General features: G+C 47.4%; 1 protein-coding gene across 5 annotated transcripts in view; it reads right to left on the bottom strand.

Moving 5' to 3' along the window:
- ankdd1a (ankyrin repeat and death domain containing 1A) overlaps nt 1–20,081 on the bottom strand; it is a 139,236-nt gene that overhangs the window by 15,828 nt on the left and 103,327 nt on the right. For all 5 annotated transcript variants that reach the window (XM_038813610.1, XM_038813613.1, XM_038813612.1 and 2 more), the window contains one exon: nt 11,293–11,494. In XM_038813610.1, the coding sequence (XP_038669538.1) occupies nt 11,293–11,494 (202 nt within the window). The remainder of the gene's footprint in view (nt 1–11,292; nt 11,495–20,081) is intronic.

The following is a 20,081-nucleotide window of genomic DNA, read 5'->3' as shown; positions in this document are numbered from 1 at the left end:
AGGATCTCCTGGATTGCTACCCCCTGGGCTGTCTGAGTCTCCAGCAGCTTGTCGATGGAAGCCTTCAACGGCTCTAGCAGCTCCGCTTTGAGCTCCCGAACGCAGCGCTGGAGAGTCTCCTGCTGCTCCTGCGCCCACTGCCTCCATACCTCGAGGTCTCCGCCGGCCGCCATCTTGTGCTTCTTCCCTCGCTTTTTCTTTGGCGCTGCCACCGCTATCTTGCTCGCCCCACTCCTGGTCCAGGCCTATACCGATGGGGAACTGCTGCTGACTCCTTCCCACGTTGGGAATCATCGAATAAGTACCGCTGGGGGCCCTAAAAAGAGCCCAAAAATCCGTTCCTGGCGGGAGCTGCCGAACGTGCGGCTTAGCTCCGCATAGCCGCAACCGGAAGTCCCTGTTTCCTCCTTACTTCTAGGACATCCTGTGGGAGAATTTCCCATTCTGGGACGAAGGGCCATGAGGGGGTGTGGGAATGAAGAGGGTTTCCCGCTGTGGAAGCCTGTGAGAATTCACGCGGAATCACGCATTGCTAATCTAATTAACTATGTAGTTGAGGATTACCTGATGTTTCACACTATGGGGCGGGCTGGAAGGCACACACTCAGCCGTCCTATCTGGGTGTCATTTAAAAAAAGTGACCGGACAACAGAAGACCCACCATTGAAGGAGGAGATAACTCACCAATCCCAGATTCAGTGACACATCCCTTGAAGTGCTGCTCAATGCTATGGAGGCCAGAAGGGGCGTCCTCTACTCAGAGAATGGAAGGAGGAGGCTAAGATGTCACACCAACCCTGCAAGGGAGGTCAGTGCCCAGGGCCTCCGCCAGAGGACTACCCTGCAGTGCCAGAAACTGTGGAATAACCTCATCCACTCTGCCCTGTAAATGAACCCTAAACTGCTCACATTCCCCTCACCGAATGATAGAGGAGACGTGGGAATCAGTGGCAAGGGCACCATCCATGCGGTCCATGTGTAAAAGAATTACACAACATAATAAAGTGATGCCTCACAGCACATCTTTTTTAAAAAAGTGTCCAATTCAAAGTGGCCAATCTACTTACCCTACATATCTTTGGGTTGTGGGGTGAGACCCACACAGACACAGGAAGAACGCCATGGACAGCCTCACAGCATATCTAATCTACAGGTGGAGAGTCCTCTGTGGGTCCCTGACCCTTTTACGGAGAGCTCAGATGTTGTTGGGAGTGGCGGAGGAAGGGGGGTATTGAGGGCACCAGTAAGCAGCGCTAATGACATACCTCTGTGAGCCTAATCCTTCTATCTGCAGGGACTCACTACTCTGGAACATGCTGCCCCTGAACCCTTGTACCTGAATTGGGGGAAGGCCGATTTCAATATCATTAGACAGGATCTGGCAAAAGGAGGCTGGAAGCAGCCACTTGCAGGTAAATCGACATTTGGAAAGTATTTTCAAAAGTGAAATAGTGAGAGTTCAGGGCCAACGTGTTCCTGTATGAGTGAAGGGCAAGGGTGGCAAGTCCAGAGAACCCTGGATGTCCAGGAACATCGAGGGTTTGATAAAGGAAAAAAAAAGGAAGCATATGATCGGTATAGAGCACTAGAAACAGAGGAGGCCCTTCAGGGGTATAGAGAGTGTAGGGGAGTGCTTAAAAAATAAATTTGGACGGCAAAGAGGGGCCACAAAATATAATTGGTGGCTAGGATTAAGGAAAACCTGAAGACATTTTATAAGTATATTAAGAGGATGACCAGCGTGGGGCCCCATTAAAGACCAAAGAGGCAATGTGTGCATGGAGCCAGAGGACGAGGACAAGATCATAAATTAATATTTTTCATCAGTATTCACGAAGGAGAAAGACACAATAGCTGGAGATTTCAGTTAGGACGTTCGAGAAGTTCAAAAGCACGTTACGATTAACAAGGATGAGGTAGTAGATGTTTTACCGGGTGTAAATGTACATAAATCCCCAGGGCCTGATAAAATGTATCCCGGCTCCGGGTCACTGTTCGTGTGGAGTTTGCACATTCTCCCCGTGTCTGTATCGGTCTCACCCCAACAACCCAAAGATGTGCAGGGTAGATGGATTGGCCATTCTAAATTGCCCCTTAATTGGAAAAAAAGAATTGGGTACTCTAAATTTAAAAAAAAACTAATTTTTTGAGATGGCAACAAGAGCTGATGAGCATTGCGGTTTGATAGACATAGAATTTGCAAGACTTTTGACGAAGTCCCAAATGGCAGACTGGTCAGAAAGCTAAGAGTCCATGGGATTGAAAGGCAGCACGGTGGCACAGTGGTTAGCAAGTTGTCTCACAGCGCCAGGGATCCAGGTCCAATTCCAGCCTTGGTGAGTCTGTAGAGTTTGCACTTTCTCCCCGAGTCTATTTGGGCTTGCTAGGTTTCCTCCCACAGTCCAAAAATGTGCAAGTTAGGTGGATTGGCCATGCAAAAATTGCCCCTTTGTGTACAAAGATGTGCAAGTTAGGAGGGGTTATGGGGATAGGGCAGAGGAGTGGGCCTAGGTAGGGTGCTCTTCCAGACCGTCGGTACAGACCTGATGGGCCGAATGGCTTCCTTCTGTAGAAATTCTATGGTTTTATTATAAGTGTCAGGTGATGCATTTGGGGAGGTCAAAGAAGGCAAATGATTACACAATGAATGGAATGATACTGAGAAGTCAGGGACCTTGGAGTGAATGTCCACATGTCCCTGAAGATTAGCAGATCAATAAGGCGGTTGAAAAGGCATATAGAATCCTTTCATTAATTAGCCGAGGTATAGGATATAAGAGCAGGGAGGTTATGCTTGAACTATATAAAACAACTTGAGTACTGTGTGCAGTTCTGTTCACCTCATTACAGAAATTATTGTATCAGAAAGAGTACAGAGGAGACTGATGAGGATGTTGCCAGGACTGCAGCTATGGTGAAAGATTGGATAGGCTGAGGTTGTTCACCTCAGAACAGAAGAGGATGAGGTGAGGTTTGATTCAGGAAGCACGGTGGCACAGTGGTTAACACTGCTGCCTCACAGCACCAGTGACCCAGGTGTGATTCCGGCCTTGGGTGAGTCTGTGTGGAGTTTGCACTTTCTCCCCATGTCTGTTTCCTCCTGGTGCTTTGGATTCCTCCCATAGTCCAGAGGTGCAGGCTAGTCGAATCAACCATGATCAATGCGGGGGGCTACGGGAGGGGAGTGGGCCTACATAGGGTGCTCTTTCGGAGGGTCAGTGCAGAAGTAATTGGCCGAATGGCCTCTTTCAGCACTGTATTTATTATATGCACAAAATTGTGAAGGGCCTGGATACAGTGGATGGGAAGGGCTAATTTACTTCTGTAAAGAGGAGAGAGGTCAGTGACTATGTGGCATAGATTTAAATTAATTGGCAGAAGGGCGGCACAGTGGCGCAGTGGTTAGCAGCTCATTTCAAAGATGTCTGGCTATGCACCTCAAATGCCATTACTGACACCGCTACAAATCAAATGCTGGAAAGTGGGATTAGCTTGGGTTACTTAAAGAAGAACAAAAGGGCTGGCATGCGGCGCAGTGGTCAGCATTTTGACTTCGGCGCTGAGGACCCGGGTTCGAATCCCGGCCCTGGGTCACTGTCCATGTGGAGTTTGCACATTCTCCCCGTGTTTGCGTGGGTTTCACACCCACAACCCAAAGATGTGCACGTTAGGTGGATTGGCCATGCTAAATTGCCCCTTAATTGGAAAAAAAAATTGGGTACTCTAAATTTATGGGAAAAAAACAACAAAAAACAGCACATCTCAGGAACAGGCCCTTGGGTGTTCCAAGCCTGTGTCGATCATGATGCCCGTCTAAACTAAAACCTTGTGCACTTCCGGGGTCCGTATCCCTCAATTCCCAACCTATTCATGTATACGTCAAGATGGTTCTTAAACGTCGTTATCATAATATGCTTCCACCTCCTCCCCCAGCGGCACGTTTCAGGCAGTCACCACCCTCTGTGTAAAAAAACATGCCTCGCACCTCTCCTCTAAACTTTCCCCCTCGCGCCATAAACCTATGTCTCCTAGTAATTGACTGTTCACACAAGGAAAATGCGTCTGGCTATCCACTCTGTCCATGCCCGTCATAATTTTGTAAATCTCTATCAGGTCGTCCATCAACCTCCCTCGCTCCAGTGAAAACAATCCGAGTTTATCTAACCTCTCCTCATAGCTAATACCCTCCAGACCAGGCAACATCCTAGTAAACCCCTTCTGTACCTTTTTTCTGACCATTCAATAGACGCTTTCTTCTGTTGGCATCTCGCTCCAAGACATCCAAAGCTGAAATCTAAACTCACCACCACGTTAACTTCAGGACAAAACACAAATTCATTAAACTCAATTCCTCATCAAGTTTTTTTGCAAAGTTTCTTATTGCAGAGATGAGATCTTCTGCCTCCATTTCCTTGCATGCACATACTAACTGTGAGTGGCTCCCACATTTTCTTCTGACACTAACTTTGTGCACAGCATGGAACCAAAGAGCTCCTGGGTTTTCTCCTGTGTCCTGGTTGCACAGACAGCCCACAGAAAACTTGCTGCTTGGAATCTCTTTGTTGACTCCTGTTTTCTTAATTTAACTGAGACCTGTTTCTGTCCCGACTTTATGACTTACCGAGGACTGCCTTCTGGGACCTCTCCGTCCCCCTCCCTTGTTCCTCTCTCTGGGACACTTCTGCTCAGATTAAAACCGACTGACTCCTAAGATGCTCGTCACTGACCCCCACGATGCTCGTCACTGACCCTGGAACTGAGCTGGGGAACCCATCAACATACTCACAACAGGTTACACGGTTCTCACTCGGCAGAAACCATACTACCGCATTGGAACACGTACTTTAAAATGTAGCAATGTTCACAAGGACATAGAGTCATAATGGTCAATGGATTTACTAACAAGTACTATTTGCTCACTAGTAATGTTGCCATTGTTTTAATTTGTTGTTACAGTAGAAGTCTTAAAAGTTGAAACCTTGTTGTAAAGGTGATTAATCTCCATGAGGATTGTAACCAATTAGTTGCTCTGTGGGATATTTATCCCAAGGGTGGAATTGAGTAAACTGGAATTTGCCAAGATTTTGTAAAGCCCTGCTCAGCTGGTTGTATCGAATGCCTTACTGAGATCTCCGAACATAGGGTAGGGATCTTTAAGATTTGGGGAACAATTTGCTGTCCACCAAAGGTCCTCAGTTTCAGCTGCTCCTTTCACAACAGCGTGCACTGCACTGTGCAATTTTATGTCTAAGGGGTTTCAAGATTAAGAACAGAGTGAAAAAATACAGCGTCCTGGCTCTGACTCTGATATTACTTCTCCATATTCCTGACTTTCACCTTCCCTGCAGATACCGAAGTAGTCTAGTTGCACACTGGGTCAGGCAGCAAGCTGTCCAATCTGTCAGGACTGAAAGCTAAGACTCAAACACATCACCTCCTGACAAAGGAATTTCCTCACACTAATGGATCCACATGGCAGCTCAGTTTACAAAGACTCACACTGTCACTCCAATGCCTGTCACTTCGTTTACCTGACTAAGTGTCAAGAAAATTGTGGTCACATGAAAAGGTATTGTACTTCCTCCACCCCTGTTCATGTGAAATAATGAAATAACGCCCCCCCACCCCCAAGAAGTGATTAGCAAATTCTGCTACCTTGGATACAAGGCAATCTGTCACTTGATACAGAGCTCAATTCAGGCATAGGGAAAGCAACCTTTGGCCTCCTCATGAAATGTAAAACCATCTGAATGATCCTTGGACCAAGCTACTCGTTTACTGGGGCCTGTGTTCTCAACACTTTGTTGTACAGCTGTGAAAGATTGTTGATCTTCCTGCTAACCACACTAGCTACAGTCTTTTGACTCTGTTAGACTCCTCTCTCTCCCTTTTTATCAAGGCCTAAGCCCCCCCCCCCCCCCCCCCCCCCAGACAAAAGTTCTCCAATCACGAGAGTATCTGCCTCTGCCTTTGCTTTCAGGTGTGAGAACTCTGCACCTTGCTCTCAGCAAGTCCACCTGGGTTCCCCGTGTCCCCATCGAACCCTTAACAGATAATATGACTCACTTCATTACTTTATTTTACCGTAAAGAGATGATTTAAAACATCGGATCAACTTCAAATTCATAACATTTACCACAAGGATCAGTGCTGGGGCTTCAGCATTTTTCAATCTATAATGCGGGTTTCGCAGCTGAAATTACTGATTACTTTTTATTTATTCTTTCATGGGAGGCGAGCACTACTGGCAAGGCCAGCATTTGTTGTCCATCTCCAATTTCCCTTGAACTGAGTGGCTTATGGACATTTCAGATGGAAGTTAAGAGTCAACCTCCTTACTATGGATCTGGAATATGTCACATGTAGGCCAGACATGTTAAGGACTGTAGATTTGTGAACCAAATGGGTTTTTATGACAATCAATCTTAGTTTCATAACCATTTGTTATTAACTGAATTCAAATTCCACCAGCTGCTGTGATGGGATCCAAACGTGTGTCCCCAGAGCATTACTCAGGACCTCTGTGTTAGCAGTCCAGTGACATTACTACTATGGCACCATCTCCCCTATGATACAAAGGTAGGTGAGAAAGAAGGTTGTGTGGGGGACACCTGCAGAGGTGGTTAAGTGAGTGGACAAAAAGTTGGCATATGCAGTACAACACAGGAAGACACAAGATCATCCACAGTAGTAGAAAGAATCTGTATTCTTCTTCTTGAGTCCTCTGCCCGAGGGCAGGTCCAACCCACAGTGCTGCGATCTCCACCAGGGGTAGGGAAAGGAGGCAGGTCCTCAGTCCACGCCAAACGGAATGAGGGTCAAAACCCATTCTGCTGGCACCAATCTGATCTGTCGAACTGAGTCAATTGGCCTCCCAAGGATGCCAAGTTGCTGTGGCACTGTTATAACCCCCATAAAGACTGGGGTTCTTGGAAAATGAGTCCCTGTACTGGGCATAGCAGCTTGCTAGTGGGACCTTCAATACTGTGACCTCGGCCCGGACTGGGGTTCCCGATGGTCCCGAGCTGGGACAATATGCTGCACGCTGCAGCTTCTTTCCTGTTCAAGACTAAACCTTTGTTTTGCCTAGGCTGGCCTTCTCTGGAGTTATTACAGACAACATGCACTTTTACATGCATTTTATAGTCTGAAGCTATGGAGAGTGATGTTAGAGACTCCAATTTTCTTGGAAAGAAGAATCAAAAAGCAATATCCTATTTAAATAGATAAATGCTGTGCTTCAGAGGAACCTGGGTGCCCTTGTACATGAAATGCAAGAAACAAAAACAGCATATAGGTACAGCAAGTAATTAGGAAGGCTAATGGAATGTTGGCCTTTATTGCATGAGGGATAGATGTGAACGGTGCCAAGGAGGCCTGGCCAACCACACCCACATGTTCTGGTCTTGCCCCAGACTTGCAGGCTACTGGAAAGCCTTCTTCGAGGCAATGTCCAAAGTGGTGGGGATGAGGGTGGAGCCATGCCCGAAAGTGGCGGTCTTCGGGGTTTCGGACCAGCCAGATCTATTCCTGGGGAGGAGGGCGGGCGCCCTTGCCTTTGTCTCCCTGATCGCCCGCCGTAGAATCCTGTTCGGCTGGCGGTCAGCAGCACCACCCAAAGCTGCAGACTGGCTGTCCGACCTCTCGGAATCTCTTCAAATGGAGAAAATCAAATTCGCCATCCGAGGGTCAGACGACGACTTCCACAGAATGTGGGAGCCATTCACGCAATTGTTCCGGGGCCTGTTTGTGGCCAACGAACAAGAGGAAGAATAGCCAGGTAGCCAAGAATCAGGGGAAAGTAGCCAAAAGCATGAAAGGGAGAGATAAACCGGGGGGGGGGGGGGGGGGGGGGGGGGGGGGGGGTGGGGGGGGGGGGGGGGGGGGGGGGGGGGGGGGTGGGGTGGGGGGCAGAGAAATGAGAGCCGGAAGGAAGGCACGGATACAATAACGAACATGGCATCTCCAGGAGTAGGGAATGAAGACGAAAGATGGGAGGAACGGCAGAAGCGGAGGTGAGCGCAAGACGGCAGCGAGATCCGTCCGGGAGAAGCAAGCGCAACACCAACACCAAACCCATTTGAGTATTGCCCACTGTAATTGTATCTCCGGCACCCGAATGTATATTTACCTCCCCAGTCCCCCCCCCCCCCCCCCCCCCCCCCTCCGGCACCCGAATGTATATTTACCTCCCCAGTCCCCCCCCCCCCCCCCCCCCCCCCCCCCCGCAAACAGTCGCCTACTCATGTGTTGTAAATAATTTTGCCAGGTGTACAGAGTTGCTGCTGTTGAGCTGGTGCACAATACCCTACTAGGTATTCTATTTTTATTTTTTATTGTATTTTTTTTACTATTTACTATTTTCGTTTCTTTGGTATGTTTGGGTATGCCCTTCTCTTCTATATATGTGTATATATATGTGTATATATATATATATGTTTCTTATCCTGTGTACATAATGGTAAATATACTTTGTTCAAAAACGCAATAAAAAACATTTATAAAAAAAAGATTGCGTGGTTTCCTGCCTCAATTATCCACCCAGACAGTGCATTCCAGATACCCACCACCGTCTGGGTGAAAACATTTTCCCTCAAATCCGCTCTAAACCTCCTGCCTTTCACTTTAACATCATACTCCCTTGTTATTGACCCTTTAACCCCAAGGTCCCTCTTTCCTCTGAGCTTCCTAGTGTCCTGCTATTCATCAACTCCCTTGTTGTATTAATCTTTCCAAAGTGCACCAGCTCACATTTTGCAGGGTTAAATTCCATCTGCCCATCTGACCAATCCGTTTATCACCTCTTGCAAAGACCTTCTTCGTCACTGTCAACCACCTTGCCAATCCTCACATCATCCGAAAACTTACTTATCGTCCTCCCCTTATTTCTTCTATATTTTTTATTTTTATCACAAACAATAAGGGACCCACCACTAATCTCTACGCTGCTATACACCAGCCTCCAGTCATATAAATAGCCTTCTAACACCCCCTCTGTCTTCCATCACTAAGCCAATTTTGAATCCAACCTGCCACGTTACCCTGGATTCGATGTGATTTTACCTTCTTTTACCTTCATGGGACCTTGTCGAAGCCTTTGCTGAAATCCATATAAACTACATCTCATCTGCCCTCATCTACACACCGGGGGCGGGATTCTCTGACCCTCTGCCGGGTCGGAGAATCGCCGGGGGCCGCGTAAATCCCACCCCCGCCATGTCCCGAATTGTCCGGCACCGGACATTCGGCAGGGGCGGAAATCGCTCCGCGCCGGTCGGCGTGCCCCCCCCCCCCCCCCGGCGATTCTCCGGACCTCGATGGGCCGAAGTCCCGCCACTGTCATCCCTCTCCCGCCGGCGTGGATCAAACCACCTACCTTACTAGCGGGAGCAGACGGCTGAGGCGGGCTCCGGGGTCCTGGGGAGGGGTGCCCCCATGGTAGCCTGGCCCGCGATCGGAGCCCACCGATCGGCAGGTGGGCCTGTGCCGTGGAGGCACTCTTTTCCTTCCGCATTCACCATAGTCTTCACGATGGCGGACGTGGAAGTGACCCCCTCCCCTGCGCATGCGCGGGGAGGACGTCAGCAGCTGCTGACGCTCTGGCGCCTGCGCGGATCTCCGCCGACCGGCGAAGTCCCTTCGGCTCCGGCTGGCGTGGCGCCAAAGGCCCTCCACGCCAGCCAGCAGAGCGCCAACCACTCTGGCGCGGGCCTAGCCCCTCAATGTTAGGGCTTGGCCCCTAAAGGTGCAGAGACATCCGCACCTTTGGGGCGGCCCGACGCTAGAGTGGTTCACGCCACTCCATCACGCCGGGTCCCCCCGCCCCGCCGGGTAGGGGAGCATCCCGGCCCGGGTTATTGCCTTGAGAATTTTCTTCTATAGTTTCCCTAAGGCATACGTGATATGTAATTCCCTGGTTTATCTTTACCCTCCTTCTTGAAAAGTGGAACCACATTAGCTGTCAACCAGTCCTCTGGTACCTCCCCTGTGGCTACAGTGGAATAAAAAATTTGGGTCAGAGTCCCTATAATCTTCTACCTTGCCTTCCACAGCAACTTGGGACATAATTCAATCTCCATTTTGATTTTGGGATGTCACGTGGCACAGTGGTTAGCACTGCTGCTCACAGAACCAGGGACGCAGGTTCAATTCCGGCCTTGGGTCACTGTCTCTGTGGAGTTTGTACATTCCCCCCTTGGGTTTCCTCCGGGTGCTATAGTTTCTTCCCACAGTCCCAAGATGTGTGGGTTAGGATTTTGGGTATTTTTATACTACGTGGACTACAGCGATTCGAGAAGACAGCTCACCACCATCTTCTCAAAGACAATTGGGGATGGGTAGTAAACACTGGAACATGCACATCCCATAAATGATTAAAGTTAAAAAATCCTCACATCTGAGAAACTTGCTCCTGATATGTCAACAACCAGACATGGAGTATTAATCTAACAAGACAGAGATAGCAATGCCAGGCACTTCACAGGATACTTATCACATTTTGATACAGTGTGGCATAGAGAGACTAGGACCAGTGGCCCAAAACATGGTCAAAGAGGTAAGTTCCAAGGAATATCTTAAAGAAGTAGAGAAAGCTGGTGAAGCAGACAGGCACACTATGTATTCTTTCATAGATGTGGGTGGTACAGGCTAGGCCACCATTTATTGTCCATCCCAGGTTGTCCTTGAGATGGTGATGGTGAGCTGTCTTCTTTGATCACTGCAATCTATCTTGTGCAGATAGACCCACAATGCTGTAAGGGAAGATGTTCCAGGTTTTACCCAGCAACAGTAAAGGGATGGCAACATAGTTACAAGTCAGGATGATATGTGGCTTGGAGAGGAATTTACAGATGGTGGTGTTCTGATGTATCTGCTGCCCTTGTCCCTTTAGGTGTAGAGGTCCTGGATTTGGAAGGTGTTACCGAAGGAGTCATGGCAAGTTGCTGCAATGCATCTTGCAGATAGTGCGCACTTATGCTACTCTGCGTCAGTGGTGGAGGGAGTGGATGCTTAAAGTGGGGCACCAATAAGAGAGGGAAGTCAAAAAGATTTTGGGAGCTGACGGCACAGGCATCCATAAGTGGGGGATGCAAGAGACCACAATTAGAAGAATGCATTTATTAACAATGGAAAGTTGGTCTTACAGAGAACTGCTCAATATAGGTAACATTGTGCCAGACAGATCCGAGATTTTAAGTATCTAGATAAGGTTAAAATTTGCACCAAGCAAAGTTTCCAGTGGGAAGATACAGATATAAACATCATTCACTGAAAGTTGTTAATATTCCTTACCTGCCCACTGTTGCTCAATGGCCTTAATATGTGCTTCTGTAAACTTCCAGAAATGGGCAAGTTTCTTCCACTCATTTGGTTTTAAATATTTTGTTGCTAGTCTCCATATGACTGAGCGAATGTGCTGAGTTTCTGCTCTGTGGTCTTGTTTGAAGGTCACTTGCATTCCAACACCAGACTCCAGATCAATGTTTGGGTGATCCTGAAAAGGAAAGGTTTATTTCATTTTGTGTTTCTTTCCAACTCCTTAAACTCTGAGATTCCTGAGCACAAATCTAGGAATGAAATTCTATTGTATTTTATCCCAGTCCTAAAGTTAGTGCTGGAAACAGTTGGAAAGTACTTACTGAATTGATACAGCTATGAGGTGGAGCTATTTCTGTAAGAGAACCTAAATAATGCGATTGCAGAAATCACAAGTACAGGGATTAAGGAAAAGGAATAGGCCACCCAGCCACCCGTGTCCACTTTGCTATTCAATTAAATTATGCTGATATGTAATCAAACTCCATGGACCTGTCTTCAGCACATATCCCCCCAAAAACATTCCTAACACAAATATGTCAATATTAGTTTGAAAATTAACAAACGATTAAGTATCAATTACCATTTGAGAAAGCGTTCCAAACTTCTACCACCATTCTGGAAAACAAATGCTTCGGAAGTTCACCCACTCCTGAAAGTTTTGATTCTAATTTTTAGGCAATGCCCCCCTAGAATTATGCTCCCAAACCAGTGGAAATAGTTTCTGCCTAGCCTAACTGCTGCCAATGCTTTGAGTTCAGACAGCTCAATGTTTTGGAACATTTAAAAAAAAATTATATTTCCGTGAGGTGAGCGTTGCTGGTGACGCCAGCATTTATTATCCACTACTGATCGTCCCAGAAAAGGTGGTTGTGAGCTGCTTTCTTGAACCGCTGCAGTCCCTGTGATGCAGGTATGTTCACAGTACTGTTTGGGGGGATGGGGGGGGGGGGGGGGGGGGGGGGGGGAGAGAGAGAGAGAGAGAGAGAGAGAGGAGGGAAAGAGAGTTCCAAGATTTTGACACAGCGACTATGAAGGAACAGCAATATATTTCCAAGTCAGGATGGTGAGCGGCTTGCATGGGAACTTGCACTTTTGGAAAGATTTAGAGTACCCAATTATTTTTTTCCCAATTAAGGGGCAATTTAGTGTGGCCAATTCACCTAACCTGCACCCACCAACAATAAACAATAAGCAGTAACGAATACAATGTCAATCCCCATATCAATAACAACAATCCCATCCTCCCACCAAACTCCCAAATAGCAGCCCGCATGTTAACATAAACAAAGAACAAAAAGGAATCAGGAATCACCCATAGTCACCATTAAACATATAGTCCCCAACCCTCCCAACCCCCCCCTAATGTTCGATGTTATCCAATTCTTGAAAGTGCATAATGAATAACGCCCACAAATTGCAGAACCCCTCCATCCTTCCCCTCAGTTCAAACTTAACCTTCTCAAGAGTTAAGAATTCCAACAGGTCCTCCAGCCACGCCAGGGCACAGGCTGGAGAGGTTGCTCTCCATCACAACAGGATCCACCTTCGGGCAATCAGCAAGGCGAAGGTTACAACATCTGCCTCCGCACTCATTTCCAACCCCGGCTGGTCCGACACCCAGAATATGGCCTCCTGAGGGCCCGGGTCCAGTTTCATGTGCACCACTTTAGAGATTACCCTAAAAACCTCCTTCCAGTAATCCTCCAAACTTTGGACAGGACCAAAACATATGAATGTGATTTGCGACGCCCCCCCCCCCCCCCCCCCCGGGCCTGCAAAGTTCACACATCTTCTACCCCCTCAATGAGCCGACTCATCCTTGCCCTTTGAGGTGCGCTCTACATACCACCTTCAGTTGTATCAGCCCAACCTCACGCACGAGGTGGAGGCGTTCACTCTTCAAAGCACCTCACACCAGAACCCCTCCTCCTTACCCTCTCTTCCTCCCACTTTGCCTTGATACTTTCCAGTGGTGCCTTCTCCCCTTCCAAAATAGCCCCGTAAACCGCCGATACTACCCCTTCTCCAGTCCCCATGTTGTCAGCACCTCCTCCAGCAATGTGGAGGCCGGCTCCACCGGGATGCTCTGAATCTCCTTCCTGGCAAAATCTCGAACCTGCATGTATCTAAACATTTCCCCCTGCTCCAGCCCATACTTCGCTCCCAGCTCCTTCAATCCTGCAAACTGACCCCCAAGAAACAAGTCTTTTAGCGTCTTAATCCTCTTCTCCTCCCAATTCCGAAAATTTCCATCCCACTTCCCTGGCTCAAATCTGTGGTTCCCCCGATTTAGCATTTCCCTCTACCCTGCCCCCAACCCGAAGTATTGGCAAAACCGCCTCCAAATTCTCAATGAAGTTATTATTACCGGGGCCATGAGTACTTCCCCGGGGCCATCAGAGGGGGATGGGACAATTGGGCGCGGCCGTTTTGGCGCGGCCGTTTGGACGCAGCCGTTTGGGCGCCATGGGACAATTGGGCGCAGCCAATTTGGCGCGGCCGTTTGGGCGCAGACGACAGAAAACCTTAAATTAGTTCATTTAGTTTAGTTCATTTAGTGATTATGAGCAAGGCTCCTCAAGTACTCAAATTTTCAAATATAAGAACACTTTCATGTATTCTTTTATCTTTATTGTAAATTAAAAACCTTAAATTAGTTCATTTAGTTAAAAACCTTAAATTAGTTCATTTAGTTAAAAACCTTAAATTAGTTCATTTAGTTAAAAACTAAAGTTAAAAAACCTTTAGTTTAGTTCATTTGGTAATTATGAGCAAGGCTCCTCAAGTACTCGATAGCATCCATGTTTTCAAATTTAAGAACAGTTTCATGTATTCTTTTATCTGCATCTCTATACTTTTTTAGTTTTTGTGGCGGTTCATGGCCGGCTAGTAACCTTTCATAATATGCATCTCTACCTTTCTGTACTTTACGCAGGCCATCAATTAGTTTCCATATGGTGGGATGATGCATGCCAAGTTCATATTTCAATCGACGGTGGGCTGCCTCCGCATTATTGTTTGTGCGGTCTTCCCCGTTTAATGTTCTCTGATAAAGGTTCCAAATCTCAGGGCGAAATAAAGGTGTTCGCCTACCATTTCCTCGTCTGTTCAGACGACCAACATATGTATCTTCAAACCAGTTCAGTAAATCTTGAAGTTCTTGCGGCAGTTGGGTCGCTAAAGCATCCAGATATTCATCGATTTTGTTCAAAGGGACGAAGGCAATGGCAATAATCATTTTAGCTTTTAACGCGAAATCTGGATCAGTGTTATACAAACTACGGAACCCCATACTAGCTAGATGTTTTTGCATATTTTGCGCTAAATGAAAAAAACATCCTTTTATTTGAACATCAGGGAATATGTCTTTCATAGCACTGTGCGCAGCTTGTTCATAATCACAGACGATTGAACTGGGTTTCAAGTTGGGTTCGATTTCTTTCAATAATGCGAACATTCTCGTATATGTGGTGCGTTGCTTGTTGGGCAAAAGAGCATAAACCGTAGGAGTAACTCCTCCGTGTTTTTTTACCATAATTACATATATCTGAGAAAAGAGGCTGGGAGCAATACTGAATGTGCCATCTGCAAACCACATATCAGATGTCAATAAGTGCTGTAGCCAGCTCTGTCTTCCGAAGATTAATATCCGGTCGTGACCTGGTCCGCTATCACAAAGTAAAAATTTTTCTTCCACTCCTGGTTGAGGGACATATATCCTGTAGCATTCTGGCACAATCAATTGTTGTAAATCACTTGGATTGGTGGGGGCGTTCAATACATAATTACGCTTTCTGCTTATCATTCTCCTCAAAGCAGATATATTAGGAATGGCTGGTAGACTAGCTTGGGATATGTCTGTCAAACATTCATTAACAACTACAGTCGGTGCCTCAAGGGTTTCCTGTGCTCTCTTTTTTATTTTAGTTTTCACGAGTGCAACCTCTACTTGTGCAGCAGAAGCATCATGCGAATGGCTGTTCAGCTGCCTCACCACGTTTGCAGCTTTAGTATGGAGACGTGCTTTGCACCGGTTTTTTTGCTCACAACGCCAAAATTTCACTTCGCTGTCACCTTTGCTTGTTTTGTCAAAGACGTAAAGGAATCCGTTATGAACAAATTTTTCTTTACCACGTTTCGTTGATACTGCCTCAGCCATCATATGGGTATGCGAATTGGTTTAGTTACAAAATATATAAAAAGATGGTGATAGAACGCACCAGCACCCAACTCAACGCACCCGCACCAGCCAACTCAACTGAGGCTAATTCACAAATAAAGAAATGTTATTTTGGTGCCAAAACGTCAATAATGCCAATATATAACGCCAATATATAAACAGATGGTGATAGAACGCACCAGCACCCAACTCAACGCACCCGCACCAGCCAACTCACCTGAGGCTAATAATAAAGAAATGTTATTTTGGCGCCAAAACGTCCGGCGCCAAAACAGCCGGCGCCAAAACGGGTTGACGCCAAAACGGCCGCGCCAAAACGGCCGCGCCCAAATGGCTGCGCCAAAAAGTACCTAACCCCCATCAGAGCGGCGCTGTTGCTAGCGCCGTCAATCCCGACCCCCTACACAAACTCTTCTCCATTCTGACCCACTGGAATCAACCCCTCTGATTCAGCTCCGCACTTTCTTCACATTCGCCGCCCAGTAATAATACATCAGGTTCGGAAGACCCAAACCCCCTGCATCTCCAACAACACTCAAGAAACTTTTTTAAAAAAAATCTTTTTCTTGGTTTTTCTCTTGTTACTTATATACATTACATTTTTCTTGCCCGAGCTAATTTGCTTTATTTTACAGAGGTTTGTTTTGTCCTTCGTTTGACTAACTGTACGTACATTTTGCTGCCCTCTAGATCGGTCTATGATATCCCCCCCGTTCCTCCTCACCGCCCCCGCCATTGGTTTCAGCACCCTTCCTCTTCTCTTGTGGTTTCCCCAATTTTCTCCCACCCCCCCAGGTTGCACAGTCCTTTGGTTCTTCATCTTTTTTTTTTCCCTGGCTTATTCCTTGTTTCTGGCCTCGACTAGGTTTTGGAACAGGTCGACGAACTACACCCAAGTATCCAGGAAGCCTTCCTCTGAACCTCGGATGCCATACTTATTCTTCTCCAGGTGGAGAAATTCTGAGAGGTCAGCGAACCAGTCTGCAGCTGGGTGGTGCTGCCGATCGCCAGCCGAGCAGGATTCTCCGGTGTGCGATTAGGGAAGTGAAAGCAAGGGCGATGGCCCCCTTCTCCATGTGAAGCTCTGGCTGAACCGATACCCCGAAGGTTGCCACTATTGGGCATAGCTTCGGAGAAGGCTGTCCAGAACCCAGCAAGCTTGGGGCAAGCCCAAAACATGTGGATGTGGTTGGCTGGGCCCCTTTGGCGCCGTTCACATTTGTCCTCCACCTGCGGGAAGAACCTTCACATTCGGGTTCTGGTCAGGTGCGCTCTGTGCACCACTTTCAGCTGCATTAGGCTTAGCCTTGCGCAGGAGGAGGTGGAGCTCACCCTGCTCAGTGCTTCGCTTCAGAGTCCCCATCCTACCTCTGTGCCCAGTTCATCCTCCCATTTTTGTCTGGTCCCGTCCAGTGGTGTTCGGGCTCTGTCCAGTAGCTGTCTGTATATTTTCCCACATAGCCCCCCTTCTCACTGCTTGTGCCTATCAGGTCCTCTAGTAGCGTGCTTTCTGGGGCCCCGGGGAACCCTACTGTCTCTTTGCGGAGGAAGTGCTTTATTTGGAGATGTCTCAATTCCTGTCCTCTTGCTAGTTTCCACTTCCTCATCAGTTCGTCCACTTCGCCAGTCTGCGCCCTACGTAGAAGTCTCCGACCGTCAGTGTGCCCCTGTCCCGCCTCCATCTTTTGAAGGTGGTATCTACCATGGCTGGGGGGGGAAATCTGTAATTGCCGCAGATGGGGGCCATAAGGGACATTTTGGTTATCCCGAAGTGCTGTAACACTCAAGAAACTTGACACAATCCAGGACAAAGCAGCCCAGTTGATTAGTACTCCATCCACAACCATTTGTTCCCTCTACCACCGACAGACAGTGGCAGCAGAAAACTCAGAAAACTACTGCAGAAACTCAGCAAGTCTCCTTCGATAGCACTTTCTACCCCAGTTAGGATAGTCACGTATAACGTGAGGGGGTTAGGAGGTCTAGTCAAGAGGTCAAGGATGCTTGCGCATCTTAAAAGTTTGAAAGCCGATGTAGCAATGCTGCAGGAGACTCACTTGAGGGCGAAGGACCAGGTGAGACATTAAAAAGGGCTAGGTTAGTCAGCTGTTTCACTCTGGATTTGACGGAAGGGCTCGAAGGGTAGCATTAATGGTCTGCAAAAGAGTACGGTTGCAGCTGGAGAATGTGGTTGCAGATCAGGGGGGTAGATATGTGATTGTGACAGGGGGCTGGAGGGGAGGTTAGTGGCGCTGGTAAGTGTATATGGTCCCAATTGGGATGATGTGGGATTCGCGAAGGAGGTGTTTGGGGCCATCCCCGACTTGGACACACACAAACTGATAGTGGGGAGGGACTGGAACTTGGTGCAGGAGCCAAGGTTGGACAGGTCACGCTCGCGCTCGCTGGTAGCATCAGAGGGGGGAAGTAGGGGGGTCGAAGGCGTTGGCTGGACTAATGGTGAAAATGGAAGAGGTGGACCCTTGGAGGTTTCTGCACCCGGGGAGCGGGAGTACCCATTTTTCTCGGTGGTCCATAAGGTATACTCGCGGATCGACTTTTTCATGGATGGAGCGCTAATCAGGTGGGCTACTTTGTCCTGGATTCTGTCAAGTTTCTTAAGTGTTGTTGGAGCTGCACTCATCCAGGCAAGGGGAGAGTATTCCATCACACTCCTGACTGTGTCTTGAAGATGGTGGCTAGACCGTGGTCAGTTAGTAGGTGAGTTAATCATCGCAGATTTCCTCGCCTCTGACCTGCATTTGTAATCACAGTATTTATGGGCAGCACGGAAGCACCGTGGGTAGCACTGTTGCTTCACAGGTCCAGGGTCCCAGGTTCGATTCCTGGCTTGGGTCACTGTCTTGTGCGGAGTCTGCACATTCTCCCCATGTCTGCGTGGGTTTCCTCCAGGTGCTCCGGTTTCCTCCCACAAGTCCCGAGAGATGTGCTGTTCGGTAATTTGGACACATTCTGAATTCTCCCTCTGTACACCCAAATAGGTGCCGGAATGTGGCGACGAGGGGCTTTTCACAGTAGCTTGCTTCATTGCAGTGGTAATGTAAGTCTACTTGTGACAATAAAGATTATAATAAAGTTAAAACATAGAAAATAGGAGCATGAGGAGGCCATTTGACCCTTTGAGCCTGCTCTGCCATTCATTATGATCATGGCTGATCGTCCAACTCAATAGCTTAATCCTGATTTCCCCCATATCCTTGGATCCCCTCCGCCCCAAATGCTATATCTAACTGCTTTTTGAAAACATACAATGTTTTGGTCTCAACTACACCCTGTGTTAACAAATTCCACAGGCTCACCAATCTCTGGATGAAGACATTTCTTAACTCAGTCCTAAGTGGTCTACCCCGTATCCTCAGACTGTGATCCCTAGTTCTGGACACCCCCACCATTGGGAAAATTCTTCCTGCATCTACCCTGTCCAGTCCTGTTAGAATTTTATAGGTTTCTATGAGATCCCGCTCATTCTTCTGAACTCCAACGTTTATAATCGTAACCAACCCAATCTCTCCTCATACGTCAGTTCCGCCATTTCAGGAATCAGTCAGGTATGGCTAAGCCTGTTCAGTTTCTGGTCAATGGAAACTGCCAGCATGCTGATAGTGGAAAATTCAATGATAGTACTGCCATTGAATGTCATGGAGCAATGGTTAGATTCTCTTTCATTGAAGGTGGTCACTAACTGGCACTTGTGTGGCATGAATGTTGCTTGCCACTTGTCCAGTCTTGCTGCCTTTGAACATGCAAAGCTTCTGAGAAGCCGTGAATGGTGCTGAACTTTGTGGAGTCATCAGCAAACACCCCCACTTCTGACCTCATGACAGAGGGCAGTTAAGAGTCAACCATAGTGTTGTGGGTCTGGAGTCACATGTGGGCCAGGCCAAATGAGCACGGCAGATTTCCTTCCTTGATGGACATTAGTAAATCAGATGGGATTTTAAAAAAATGACAATCGACAATGGTTTCACGGTCATGAGAGTTTTCAATTCTAGATTTTTATTGAATTCAATTCCACTATCTGCTGTGGTAGGATTGGAACACATGTCTCCAGAGTATTACTCAGTGTTCTTGAATTACCAATCCATTCACAATACCACAATGTGACTGCACCCCCCTATTTACCTTCTCACAGGTCGCAGCATAAAGACACCTTGGTTTCAAATCGCCTGGCCGTCATCGACAATGTAAACTACTTGAACATTGGAACTTGTGTCTCTGCCTTCAAGACAAATTCTTCTCTACTTACCTTCGCCCATTGTGGAAGCCCTCAGTTCCGGAAAGACAGATCACTCTGCAACAGTCAGCCCATTACCCTCTGAAGGAATACTCCATTAAACTTTTGATTCTGGACTCTGGTTATTTTGTGGTCTTGCCCTGTACCTCTCTCTTTCACTTATCCCTCTTCTTTAGTAGGAGGGTAAAAGGGACTGATATTGAAAAATCCCTTTCCCACATTTACTGTGAGTGTAAAATAAACTATCCCTCTTATTTAACCTTATCCCGAGTTTCCTGTGGGGTTATTCAGAGAGGAAAACTGCAAACTGAGAGGTTGGGGTAAAAT

The sequence above is a fragment of the Scyliorhinus canicula genome, chromosome 12 (assembly GCF_902713615.1).
Source record: "Scyliorhinus canicula chromosome 12, sScyCan1.1, whole genome shotgun sequence".
Lineage (NCBI taxonomy): Eukaryota > Metazoa > Chordata > Chondrichthyes > Carcharhiniformes > Scyliorhinidae > Scyliorhinus > Scyliorhinus canicula.
Note: the sequence above shows the minus strand (reverse complement) of the source record. Positions and strands in the feature narration are given on the sequence as shown.